This window comes from Salpingoeca rosetta, assembly GCF_000188695.1.
Source record: "Salpingoeca rosetta unplaced genomic scaffold supercont1.26, whole genome shotgun sequence".
Taxonomy (NCBI): domain Eukaryota; class Choanoflagellata; order Craspedida; family Salpingoecidae; genus Salpingoeca; species Salpingoeca rosetta.
In genome coordinates this window covers 315,923-328,322 of record NW_004754908.1, presented here as the reverse complement: position 1 = coordinate 328,322, position 12,400 = coordinate 315,923, and the positions used below count along the sequence as shown (strand labels likewise).

General features: G+C 56.7%; 3 protein-coding genes across 3 annotated transcripts in view; 2 read left to right on the top strand and 1 right to left on the bottom strand.

Annotated features, from left to right (window-relative positions):
* PTSG_09545 (SPTBN1 protein) overlaps nucleotides 1–527 on the top strand; it is a gene marked incomplete at both ends in the record, with an annotated part of 15,209 nt that extends 14,682 nt beyond the window's left edge. Inside the window, 2 exons of the mRNA XM_004989917.1 lie at nucleotides 13–103; nucleotides 328–527. Of these exons, the coding sequence (XP_004989974.1) occupies nucleotides 13–103; nucleotides 328–527 (291 nt within the window). The remainder of the gene's footprint in view (nucleotides 1–12; nucleotides 104–327) is intronic.
* Nucleotides 528–1,109: 582 nt separating this feature from the next.
* Nucleotides 1,110–4,840, bottom strand: PTSG_09544 (ThiF family protein). The gene is made up of 11 exons (XM_004989916.1): nucleotides 4,528–4,840; nucleotides 4,189–4,324; nucleotides 3,923–4,006; nucleotides 3,497–3,609; nucleotides 3,198–3,279; nucleotides 2,884–2,988; nucleotides 2,627–2,679; nucleotides 2,387–2,461; nucleotides 1,908–2,098; nucleotides 1,553–1,680; nucleotides 1,110–1,399 (listed from the first exon to the last, which is right to left on the bottom strand). Exons 1-11 carry the CDS (start codon nucleotides 4,668–4,670, stop codon nucleotides 1,325–1,327), a joined length of 1,185 nt encoding a protein of 394 aa, XP_004989973.1. The 5' UTR covers nucleotides 4,671–4,840; the 3' UTR covers nucleotides 1,110–1,324.
* A 35-nt stretch (nucleotides 4,841–4,875) lies between these two features.
* The window catches only part of PTSG_09543 (uncharacterized protein), a 9,184-nt gene continuing 1,659 nt past the window's right edge, over nucleotides 4,876–12,400 (top strand). Inside the window, exons 1-9 of the mRNA XM_004989915.1 lie at nucleotides 4,876–5,631; nucleotides 5,746–5,809; nucleotides 6,122–6,228; nucleotides 6,390–6,495; nucleotides 6,763–9,432; nucleotides 9,624–10,373; nucleotides 10,624–11,264; nucleotides 11,552–11,731; nucleotides 11,948–12,065. Of these exons, the coding sequence (XP_004989972.1) occupies nucleotides 5,462–5,631; nucleotides 5,746–5,809; nucleotides 6,122–6,228; nucleotides 6,390–6,495; nucleotides 6,763–9,432; nucleotides 9,624–10,373; nucleotides 10,624–11,264; nucleotides 11,552–11,731; nucleotides 11,948–12,065 (4,806 nt within the window). The 5' untranslated portion in view covers nucleotides 4,876–5,461. The remainder of the gene's footprint in view (nucleotides 5,632–5,745; nucleotides 5,810–6,121; nucleotides 6,229–6,389; nucleotides 6,496–6,762; nucleotides 9,433–9,623; nucleotides 10,374–10,623; nucleotides 11,265–11,551; nucleotides 11,732–11,947; nucleotides 12,066–12,400) is intronic.

Genomic DNA, 12,400 nt, shown 5'->3' with positions numbered 1-12,400 from the left:
TTCTGCTGGCAGGTGCTGCTTCAGGCTGCTGATGCAGCCACAATGGAGGCCTGGATCGGCGCAATTCGGGAAGCTGCTGGTGCCGCTGCCGCTAACGCGCCAGGTTGGAATGTGTGTCGCTGTATGCGGCTGGGTGCTTGTGGGAATGTGTATTCACACGTGTGTGTGTGTGTGTGTGTGTGTGTGTGTGTGTGTGTGTGTGTGTGTGTGTGTGTGTGTGTTGGTGATCATGTGTGCTCCGTCTGTCACTTGCGTGTCTCAAGTGCGCGCCATCCCCAATCCCTCATGGTGCTCACGCCTTCTTTTGTTGCCCGCTTGCTTCCAAAGACGCGTCGTCTGCCGCTCGGCCCCGACTGGACACGACTGCGACTGTTGCAAAGCCGCAACAGCAGCAGCAGCAGCAGCAGCCGCCGGACGCGGCGTCTTCGGGTTCAACGCGCTCACCCGCAACCCAGAGGAAGCAGCAGCAGCAGCAGCAGCCCAAGCAAGTCAAGGGCAAACGTTCCATTTTCGGCTTCAAGCGCTAGGGCGGTGATAGGTAGACGTGTGTGGAGGGGGGGGGGTGTTTGATGGGGAGACAGAAAGAGCTCGGCTGTGATTTTATTCAGGACCACGCGAATAAACATTCAGAGAAGACAGCAGCATTGCGCGTATGTAAGAAGGTTCGGGGGCGGGGGCGCAGCGTGAGCTAAAAAAAAAAAAAAAAGAAAAGAAAAAAGAAAACTGGGGAAGAGGAAGCGCAGGCAAAGACGGCAAGTGGTGGCGTTCAGTGTGTGGTGAATGGTTCTCGCTGGCGGCGTGTGCACTCCCGCTTTCTGCTTGCAGGTTGCGTGTGTTGATTTTCAGGCGATGCAGCTGTTGTCTTTGTTATTGTACTGAACGTACAGTGGTCAAGCTGCGTGGTCTGAGTTGGGGCTTGTGAGAGGGGTACGCTGCTTGTGCGTTGGGGCAAGGTTCACGACATGGAGTAATGTGACATTCAGTTGTGTCAGTTATGGTTTGGGCTGCTGTTGGCATGCGCGCGCGTGTGTGCGTACGTGCGTGCGTGCGTGTGTGTGTGTGTGTCGTTTCTCTCCATGCAGCCATGCAATGCACTATTTGTCGACACTGTCGCTGTCACACTGTACGAAGAGCGGTCCTGTGTTTGTGTACGGGGCAGAGGAAAAAGGCACAACAAAAGGGAGTGTGAACGAATGGGAACCTACGAAGCAACGACACAACAAGCAATGAAAAAAAAAAAAAAAAAAACACTAACAAACAGCTGGAGACAAGGGAGATCAATCGAAGAGGAGGAAGAAGCACCGATCAGGAATGCGGAAGCGGCTTAGTTGAGGCTGCCCAATTGCTTCTGCAACTCGTCCAAATCAAGATCATCGGCGCCCTCCACAAATCCAGAGGTCTGCAGTCATAAAGAGGACACACACGCACACACGAAACGCATCGCCACAATATGTCAGCAACAAGCACGGCTGTTCAGAACGCGGCGTCTGAACACAACACAACACAACACAACACAACACAACACAACACACATACACGCAAGTGCACGTACCCCTTCCTCCTGCTGCGGCTTGTCTGTGTGGTCGTGTTCGTAGCGAAGGCCCGGCGCAACGGCCGTCTTGTCTTCCTCAGGAGCAGACTCGTCCACAAGGCAGATGCCAAACGTCTCCTCGTGCACGACTGGCGTGAAGAAAGCGCAAGATGCGCAGCCACATACATGAGCACGGCAGTGTACCACAATGTCAGTGATCGACCAACACATAGCAATGGAAGGGAGATCTTATCTGCACAGTCACACACACACACACACACACATACACACACACACACGTACACGCATGCACACTCACACGTGCACGCACACACACGTACACACACACACACGTACACGTACACGCACAACGCACCTGGTGCCTCCTCCTGTGCCTCCTGTGCCTCGTCTGGTTCGGCGGCCTTCCTCTCTGCATACTCCTTCTGCGCCGCCTGACAGTCGTCGACGCTACAGTCTGGGTTGGGCTTCATTGTGTACTGCGGGAAGAAATCAGAGAGGGCGTTGTAACCGAGATAGTCGCTCACTTTGCCAAACTGCAGCAGATACCTGCACGTGCAAAGGTGTGCCAGGGCGGGTCGAGAATGGGCGTGTGCATGTGCACGCGAACATATACGCGGGTGAGAAGTGAGCCAGAAGCGATGCACACCACAACCATTTCGTGCTGAACAGTAAAACCAAAGATGCAAAACACAAAACGAAACAAAAACAAAACACAACACAACAAGAACAGCTCTTCAAGGCCCAGCAGTGGGTCGGCCGGTCGGGTGGTCGTAGTGCCATATGACACAAGCAACTCCATCCCCCCCCCCAATGTCAAAGCACGATTCACCGCACTTGAGAGCGTTTTGAACGAGGAGGCCGGCAGTGATGCCCATGGTTGTCGGGAGCGACGCAGCGCACACCCCCTCCCTACACGCCAGAGAACACACGGCAGTGGAGCAGGAACAGTCATAGCGAAAGAGAGAGAGAGAGAGAGAAAGAGGGTGTGTGTGTGTGTGTGAGCGAGAGTCGCGTCAAAGCAATGAGCCCTTGGTGCAGCTGAGGGTGCTGGTGCTAAGCGTCGTATCGCCTCACCTCTTGAGCGTTCGCTCGTCAATCTCCGACGCAACGACAAGTGGCGGTGCGCACTGGAATACGTGGTGTCATGTGCAGATGTGCGTGTACAAGCGTGTCATCGTGAGTTTGTGTCAGTGTTTGTGCGCGTTTGGTTATGTGCATGTGAGCGAGAAGACACACACACACACAAACAACACACATACAACACACACACACAAGCACACACAAGCACACACACACATACACGTGGACATGCATATGTAGGCACGACCAACCTCGAAGCAAGCCGTGCGGCCTGGGGAGATGAACTGAATGTGGCCTGAGACGGCATTCTCGCTCACGCCAGACTCAATCCAATCCTGCCGAAGCTCCATGCACGCCTGCACCACCACGCCGCGAGCACAGGCAGCGTGAGGAAGGGCATGTGCATGCATGTGTGTGCGTGCGACGGTACGTCGTGTGGCGGGTGCATGATGCATGCTCATGCTGTGTTGTGCAGGGAGGCGGCAGCACTGGAGGCTTGTACGCCACCGGCAGCAACTGCCACCTCCTTCACACATCCTCTTCCTCCTCTTTTATCAACTTGTACCCTGTTGACGGCAATGCGGGCGCCAAAGTTGTCGACGCATCCGAGCACAAGCGAGACGGCACCATCGTCGATACCGCCGGTCCTGTACACACGCACACACACACACACACACACACAGACACACACACACACACACACACACACACACACGCATACACGCGCACACACATACACACACATACACATGACAGGAACTGGTGAGCAGTGTGCGTTGTACCCGGTTCGTGCGTCTGTAGCGTTTGCTTTGCACAGGTGGCCAGCGGGCATGGTAAACGGAACATGCACGCGTGGAAACTGACTTGATGATGTCCATGAACTTGGGGTAGTTGTCCACAGTGGTGATGTCCATGCAGTATGCCTCAATGTCAACATCAGGGTTGATGAAGCCAAGCGTGCGCTTTGCAGCTTCCACCTTGAGGATGAACACGGGAGCACGTGGACGGCGTGAGCAAGAGCGCTGCGGTGCCGTGACGATGTGGCAAGAAAGAACTGCCTCAGATGCATTTGCATGTGTTCACACGCAATTGTTGACATAGTGGCTTTGCGCACACAGACATACAGACACACAGGCACATGCACGCAGACACACACAGAGAGAGAGAGACACACACACAGGCACATGCACGCAGACACAGAGAGAGAGACACACACACACACACAGAGAGACACACACTCATACACACATTCATACACACACAGACATGCACACATGCACACATGCGCACCTTCGTCAAGCCGGCTTGGTGTGGCTGGAAAAAGAGGCGGTTCATGTTGGCCATTTCAACCTTGTCGTAGTCAAACATGATCAACTGCGAGCGAGCAAGCATGCGTTGAGGGTGAGCAATCTACAGCTTTGGCAAAGCAAAGGCGTCGCACAACAAACAGCTTGATACGCAACAGCACACAAAGAGCAGCAAGCATATAAAGTGTGCCGGTGGGTTGGTTTGTTCATGGCAGCGGATCATCGGAGACTGCCCGAGCGACCACGCACCTTTCCAACGCCACAACGGGTCAGCATCTCTGCAGTGACACTGCCTACGCCGCCAACGCCAACCACAACAACAGCGGCCTTGCGGATATCCTCGTACCGCTCCACAATCTTCATGCGCTGCAGCGCCATCAGCCGGCTACAGGCAGGCATGAACGTATGCGCGGGTGTGCATGGGTGTGTGTGTGTGTGATCGTGTGCATGAGGGTATCGTACGCGCGCATGTGCATGAGGGTATCATGTGTGAGCGTGGTTGTATGTGACATGCACACATACACATGCACACACTCATTCACACGCACACACATGGACACACTCATACGCACACGCACACGCACACACCTGTAAGGGTTGGAGTCCACGACTTCGGCGCTCATGTGTGCGATGCGGGGGCGTGCCTGCTGCTCTGCGACGCGAGCCTTGAGCTCAGCCACCTCTGCGCGTAGCCGCTCATTCTCAACCTTCAAGTCCTCCGCAGACGACATTACTGTTACGTTGTGCTGCTCTGTTTTGAGTGTGTGCTCTGCGCGTGTGTGGTCTGTGGTGTTTGTGGTGTGCCGTGTGCTGTGCTGTCTTCTTGGTGTCTCTGTTGTTCTTGTGCGACGTCGTTGTATCTTTTTGTATGTCGTGTCGTCGTGCGCTCCGCCTGTGTTTCTGCAAAGTCAGCGAAACCTGTGTTTTCGGGCCTGTCGTCGCAGCACTCACTCACCCATTTCCCACAGGCCACACCCACACGCCCAACAGCCCTCACATCCTTCAGTCCATCCCTTGCCCGTGAAGTGTGTGCTTGGTTGCTTGCGGTGTGGCGACATCAGCAGCCGTCATCGTCACGTCAGCGTTCGTGACTGTTCGTGAAAAGGGGGCGTGGAGCAGAGCCGTAGAGGGCACTGACGACAGACGCAAACACACTGCACTGGTGGCAAGTCTTTTTTGTTTCTCTTTTTGTTTGACGTGAGTGTGGGGGGACGTCACATCATCCGGTTTACGTCATCATCCCAGCATATCTCAAAGCAAGGGAAAAGCAGTTTCGCTTCCCAGTGCAGTGCGCAGCCAGCTTCGTGAGCCGTTTGCTTTGGAGCGAGGCGTGTTTGCGACCGAGCGAGGGTGATTTGACAACACTTGTTTGAGTGTTTGGGTTTCCACTCATCCACCTTCTGCAGGAGCTCCTCCTTCTTGTCTTGCAAGCCATTTTCTCCATCATCGACCTCGACGACCTGGCACTGTCGAAGGCGCATCACAGTGCCGCTGTTTGCTTTGCACAAGCACAAGCAAGAAGATGGAGCGCCGCACAGCGCTCACCGTGCTCTTGGCGGCGATCGCCGGCCTTGGTCTCGTTCTCGGTGGTGCGGAACTAGCCACCGCTGCACCTGACGGCTGCAACGCTTGCCGTGAAGTGGCATCTGAGGATCCAACACCAGGCCTCTACCTCTCCCTCGACTACAACCCGTAAGTTTCAAAGCGAAGATGCGCTGATCGATCCGCTGCCTGGGGTTGGTTGCGTTATCCTCGTGAAAATGCGCAGATGCTCATGTGCGCTGTGTTCTGCTGTGGCTTTTGCAGGAACGACAACAGCACCTTTCACGAGGACACTGGCATTTGGAACATCAACGGCAATTCCTCCAAGGTACGTGCACGTGCTACCAGGGGGTGCCTTCGGCGTTCGCCTGGACAAAGTTTGGTGGAAGGGGGAGGGGTCTGGGGGTGGAACGGCCCGCAAGTGTCCGTCCTTGTTCACACACACACACACACACACACACACACACACACACACACACACACACACGCACACACACACACACACACAGACACACAGACAGACAGACACACACACGCGCGCGCGCACACACACACACACACACACACACACTGGCACGTTTGACGACGCTGAGTTGACTCGCTTGTTGTCGCTCCACTGCAATTGCCTTTGGTGCGGTAGATTCTGATTGAATCTGAGGTGCACAACTACGTCATTGTCAGCTACCGCCTGACCTTCCCCGCAGGCTGTTGCACGGCCTCTCACGCCAGCGTCGAGCTCTATGCGCAGTACGTCCCGCACCGCCTGCTGTTGAAGTATCGCTTGTCTCAACACGCCACACGCTGCCATCCTACGGCCCTCTTTCACACACACACACACACACACACACACACACACACACACACACACACACACACACACACACACACACACACACACACACACACAGGGAGACGTATCAAGGGTCTTTCATGCGGCTGAATGGTGCCACGAATGTTCCCATCTCCCCAGACATGACACTCGAGCTGCCCGCGTGTAACAATGCCCCGCTTCAGGTACACACAAGTGGTGCCATGTGTCTTGTGTGTCACGTCTTCCGTCTTTCACGTCAAGTGCACCCTGCACACTTAACCCTCCACACACACACACACACACACACACACACACACACACACACACACACACACACACACACACACACACACGCACACACACACGCACACACACACACACGCACACACACACACTCGTTGTCCCACCCACAAATGCACACACACATACTCGTTGTCTCACCCACAAATGCACACACACACACACACCAGTCGTGGATGACGTACGCGCTGCATGTGCGGCCTGAAGGGGGCGGAACACTCACGGTGAGCGACATTCAGCTCATCCGGCAGACGTGCAACCGCACATCCGGCGGGGACGTGTTTGGTGTCATTCCACACCGCGTTGACGAATCGAGCGACATCACCATCTACGGCGACTCAATCAACATGTACCACAACCTCGTGGCCGTGTACCCGCCGTCAGCCGGCATCACGGGCGCCAGCGTCAAGAGCTCCACGTCCGGCAAGGCTGTGGTCTCCATCCACCCGTACCTGAACAACTTCGAGACCCTGGCAGACGTCAAGTTTGTGCTGACGTCCTCCCTTGGATTCGCCTCACCCATCACCATTGAGAACGCCGTGCGGGTTGGGCCGTTCCCCGCCATCACTTTCATCACGCCAAGCTTCGTCTCCCCACCAGAACAGGCCACCGTCGGCGGCAGCGGCTTTTACGGCAGCAGCGGTGGTGTTCGCGCCGTTCTGACGCTGGACAATGGACAGCTCTCGCTGCCCAGCAAGTACGAGCTGCAAGTCGACTTTGCCAACGACACCATGGTCACGTTCACCGTGGGTGCGGGCGTGCCCAATGGCGCGTACTTGCTCACCATCAGCAACGCCGACGGCGACACGGCAACCATCAACGCCTTCATCGTTGCAGGCGCCCCCGTCATCACAGCTGTCCAGCCGCCACAGGGCCGGCCGTCGGACCTCGTCACCATCATTGGCCGCAACCTCAATATGGTCTCAGATGTCGACTTTGCCACAGATGGTTTGGAGGTCACCTCAAGCAATGCTACACACATCATTGCGCGGCTGCCACAGTCCCCAGCTGCCACGCGCGCAAACATCACCGTCAGCACCTTTTCTGGCTCTGCACTCTACTCGTACCCGCTGCTGGTGGTCACGCAGATCACGCCGAGCGCGCCAGTCCCAGGGCAGCTGGCGAACATCCACATCTCCAACATCGAATCCCAGCCGGCGTCGTTTGTCGACCGCGTCACGGTTGATGGTGCCATCGCTCCCATCACTGGCTTTGCCAACGGAGCCATCACCATCGACATGCCGTCGCAGTTCCTGAACAGCACTGGCATTGCCGTCATCTTGGCCGACGGCCGCACCATCCAGGCGTCGCTGGGTGTAGGCGTCCTCTTTCACACCATGACGCCGCGTGTTGGCGTGCCTGCCATGGAGGTCACGTTCAAAGGCCAGTTTGATGGGCTCGACCTGAATCCCTACTCCATAACTCTGGCGGGCACGCAAGTCGGGTCCGTGAAGAAGTCGACACCAACCGAGATTGTCGTCGCGGCCGACGCTTACAAGGGCAACACACCACCCAATGGTGGTGTTTCGGTTATCATTCAGCCGGACACGGTGGCGCTGCCGCAGTTCTCCTTCACGTATGTGACCCCGGCCATCACCGCCATCTCCGCCCCAGTCACTTGGGAAGGGCACATCTTGACGTTGTACGGCGTCAACCTCATCGCACCCTCTGAGCCGTCCATCCTGTATGGTGTTGCACTCGACAACTTTGAGAAGTATCCCATGACCATCCTGGCTGCCAGTGACACCCAGATGGTTGTTCGCACCCCAGCAGATGTCACGCCCAATCCCCAGCCGGCACAATTGCGGTTGGTCTGGAGCGACACCCTTGCCACAGTTGCAATTGGACCCACCATCATCCCCACACCGCAAATCACCGGCCTGGCATCTGCCACGGCCCTGCCGTCGCAGGTGGTGGTGCTGCTTGCGGAAGACATCCCGCTCGGGTACGGGTTCCAGGGCGCAGTGTACATTGCCGGCACGCAGGCAGTTGTCCTGGACATCACAACCACCAACATCACCGCCATTGTGCCGCCCACGGCCCGCTCAACAGACAACGCCGACGGCAGCGGGGCGGTGGACCTGGAGGTGTACGTCGACAACTCGCCCGTGCAGGTGCAGGGCAGCGCAGCGCTGTCGCTGTACGCGCCCGTGCAGATCACGGAGGTGACGCCGATAACGGTGTCTGAGGGCGTGCGTGTGACGCTGACTGGCCAGTCGTTTGTGGCTGGGGGCGTGGACGCGACGTCTGTGACGGTGGACGGGGTGGATGCTGTTGTGGAGAGCGTGACGGAGACGGCGATTGTGCTGCGCATGCCTGCGCTGGCGAGCCGGGTGGGAACGCGGGCGGACGTTGTGTTCTCTGTGCGGGCGACGGCGCTGTATGGGTCGCCGAGAGTGCAGGTGACGCGGTCTGTGCGCGTGATTTCATCTGGCGGCATCACGGAGGTTGTGCCAGCCAAGTGGAAGGCCGGGGATGTGGTGCGGATCTCGGCGCAGCGGGGCACGGCACTGAGCACGCTGGTTGACATTGGGGCGTCTGTTGTGTCGCGGGTGTTGTTTGGGGAGACTGAGCTGCCAGTGGTGAGGGTTGGGAACGGGGCCATTGTTGTGCAGCCTGGGGCGGCTGGGAACGCGCTTGCTGCTGGGGACCCGCTTGCGATTGAGCTTGTGAACGGGGCGTATGTGCGCGTGGCGAGCACGACGTGCCGGTGTGAGGCGAGCGTGATTGGTGGCGTGTCGTGGCCGGGGGTCATTGGCTGCACTGTGCCCTCGCGCACATCCTGCAGAGGCCCCGGCGTCCTTCCAAACCGATTTGCTTATCGCTATTGCACTCTCCGAGTGAGTTGCGTGCTCAACATGTGTGTGGTTGCTTGTGTGTGTGTGTGTGTGTGTGTGTGTGTGTGCGTGTGTGTGTGACTACCTTCGAGCTTTGTAGTTGACCCACATGTTGATGATCATTTGTTATATTTCCACTTCTCACCCCGTGTTGATGCGGCAACGTTGTTGTTGGTGCTATTGTGCATCCTCAGGATGTGTTTTCGGCAACCGTGAACACGACGGAGTGCGTGAACCAGAAACTGCGTGATCTGACGACCCGCACCATCTCCACTGACACCGTCAACTCCGTACTGGAGGAGCTCACCAACATCACCCAGCATGCGCCGCTTTTCGCGCCAGACGACGTTGGTAACGCCTACAGCATCATCACAAACGCAACCGGTCTCCTTCGCACAAAGAAGCTTGGGCGTCGCACCTTCCAGCTCATTTTCCGCGGCGCGAGCGACCTGATGGCTGTCGATGGCTCTGTGCTGGAGCAGTCCGCACGCACGCGGGGCACCCCTGTTAGCCGCATCCCTTCGATTGTGGAGCGCTGGACGGACGGGCTCGTTGACGTGTTGTTGGATGACCAGGCGTCTGTGCAAGTGGAGGAGAACATCATCTTCCTCGCGTACCGCTTTGGTTCTGCACGCGCGGCGTTCAAGGGCAGCGCCAACCAGGTCAACTCGTCCTGTGCGGGATGCAGCGTGCAAGAGGCTGGCGGCGGGAATATGCCCCTGCTCGTGTCGTCCCCCGTCAACTACAGCATTTCTTCCACAGATGTACAGGGTGTCTCTGTCACGCTGTTCCGCGATTCGCGCCTGTTTGCTGGGGGCCAAGTGAGCAACCCCGTCCGCAACAGCACAACTGAGGCGGCCTCCCTGCTCAACCAGACGTTTGTCGACTCCCCCGTCATCTCCATCCAAACACGGCGGCTGGATGGCGTCCCATTTGAGGGAGAGGTGCGTTTTCGTTGCTCGCGCGTGTGTTTGTGTCTGTGCGTGTGCATGTGCTTGCGCTTGCGCCCTTGTGAACCTGTGTGTGCGTGTGCTTGTGGTTGCGTGCTGTGTGTGTGTGTGTGTGTGTGTGTGTGTGTGTGTGTGTGTGTTTCCATGTGCGTACGGGTGTATGTGTATGCGGGGTTTGTGCTCGTGAGCTGCCGTTGCGCTTTCCCCTCACTTGCGCTTCGCTCCACCCTGTGCATGGTGTCAGGTTGAGTTCAGCCTTCCAGTTGGCTATCTCGACAACAACACTGCAGGGGAACGCGTGTGTTCATTCTGGCGTGTGCCAAGAGCATCAGGCGAGAGCGCGGGCTGGTCTGATGTTGGCTGTCAGCCGGTCTCCATCAAGGACGGCTTCCTGACGTGCCGGTGCAACCACCTCACCAACTTTGCCATCCTCGCCAACTTTGGAGGCGGCGGTTCCACATCATCCACGGACAAGAAAGCCCTGAGCTTCATCACGTACATTGGTGTTGGGGTGTCTGTGTTCTGCATGGTGCTGACGGTTGGCGTGTACCTGTGGTACAAGCGGCTGCGGGAGGACCTTGGGCGCATCATTGTGATGCACCTGTGTGTGACGCTGACGATATCGCTGTTGTGCTTTGCCTTTGGCATTGAGGAGACGAGCCACACGGACACGTGCACGGCGATTGCGATTGTGCTGCACTACTTTCTGCTGAGCGCGTTTGCGTGGATGGTGGTTGAGGGGTATCACCTGTACTCGACGTTTGTTGTTGTGTTTCACGGGAGCCACCGGTCTGACCGGCGGCAGCACGTTCGGTTTGCGGCGTTTGCGTATGGCGTGCCGGCGCTGATTGTGCTTGCGACGGGCCTTGTGATTGGCGAGGAAGGGTGAGTTGCTGCTGCGTGTGGCGTGTGGTGTGCTCTCTGCGCGCGCGCGCGCGTGTGTGTGTGCCTGTGTGCCTGTGTGGTTGTGTTGTGTGTGCGCGTGCGCGTGTGTGTGCTTCTGTGTGGCTGTGATTGCTTGATTGCAGTTTTGTGTTTGCGTGGTTATGTGTGTTGTTCTTTGCGTTTGGTTGTTCCGTCGCCATGCTGCACAGACGGTGCATGTTGCACCCCACAACACCTCACACATCCCATACGAACACACACACACACACACCTCACACATATGTTAGGTACGGGTATGAGGATGCGTGCTGGCTGCCAACGAAGAACTATGAGATTTGGGCGTTCCTTGGTCCAATGTGCTTGGCCATCCTTGTGAACATTGTGTTTTTCGTTCGCATCATGCGCTCGATCCTGAGCGTGAGCGTGGCTAATGCCGACAAGGCGACACGGCAGCGTTTCATCCGCGGGTGTGTGTGTGTGCTTGTGTGTGTGTGCTTGTGTGTGTGTGTGCTTGTGTGTATGTATGCGTGTGTGTTGCTTGTGTACCTTGTCCATGTTTGTGTATGCTTGGTGCGTGCATGCGTGCGTGTGTCTGCGTTGTGAGACATTGTGTGAGGTGATGCAACGATGCTTGTGTATGTGACACTGACATGTGCCTGTGCATGCCTGCTGTTTTGCTGCAGCGTGCGAGCGAGTGCGTCGTTCCTGTCCATCATGGGCGTGACGTGGGTGTTTGGGGCGCTTTTGTTTTCTGGTGCCGTTGCCGTCCAGTACCTGTTTACCATCTTCAACGTCTTCCAGGTGTGTATATGTGTGTGTGTGTGCACGTGTGTGTGCATGTGTGTGTGTGTGTGCACGTGTGTGTGTGCCTTGTGTGTTGGTTTTGTGAGATGCACGTGGGTACTCCAAGATGTGTTTTGTGTTCATGCGTGTTGTGCAGCAATAATCCACGTGATGGTGATGTCTGCGCTTGTTGTTCATGTGGCTTATTGCTTGCCTACATAATTCCTGGATCGTCTGCTCAACTCTCTTGTCTCTGGTCTCTATGCCACAACACAAACACACTCACACACACAAATTCACACACACACACACACACACACACACACACACACACACACACACACACACACACA

What these genes read in the sequence shown, in the direction of transcription:
- PTSG_09544 (XM_004989916.1), bottom strand. Translation starts at nt 4,670, where the DNA reads ATGTCGTCTGCGGAGGACTTGAAGGTTGAGAATGAGCGGCTACGCGCA. An exon ending in CCCGTTGTGGCGTTGGAAAG is followed by an intron (nt 4,007 to 4,188) that starts GTGCGTGGTCGC and finishes GCTCGCTCGCAG; the next exon opens with TTGATCATGTTTGACTACGA. An exon ending in AGCCGCAGCAGGAGGAAGGG is followed by an intron (nt 1,400 to 1,552) that starts GTACGTGCACTT and finishes TTATGACTGCAG; the next exon opens with ACCTCTGGATTTGTGGAGGG.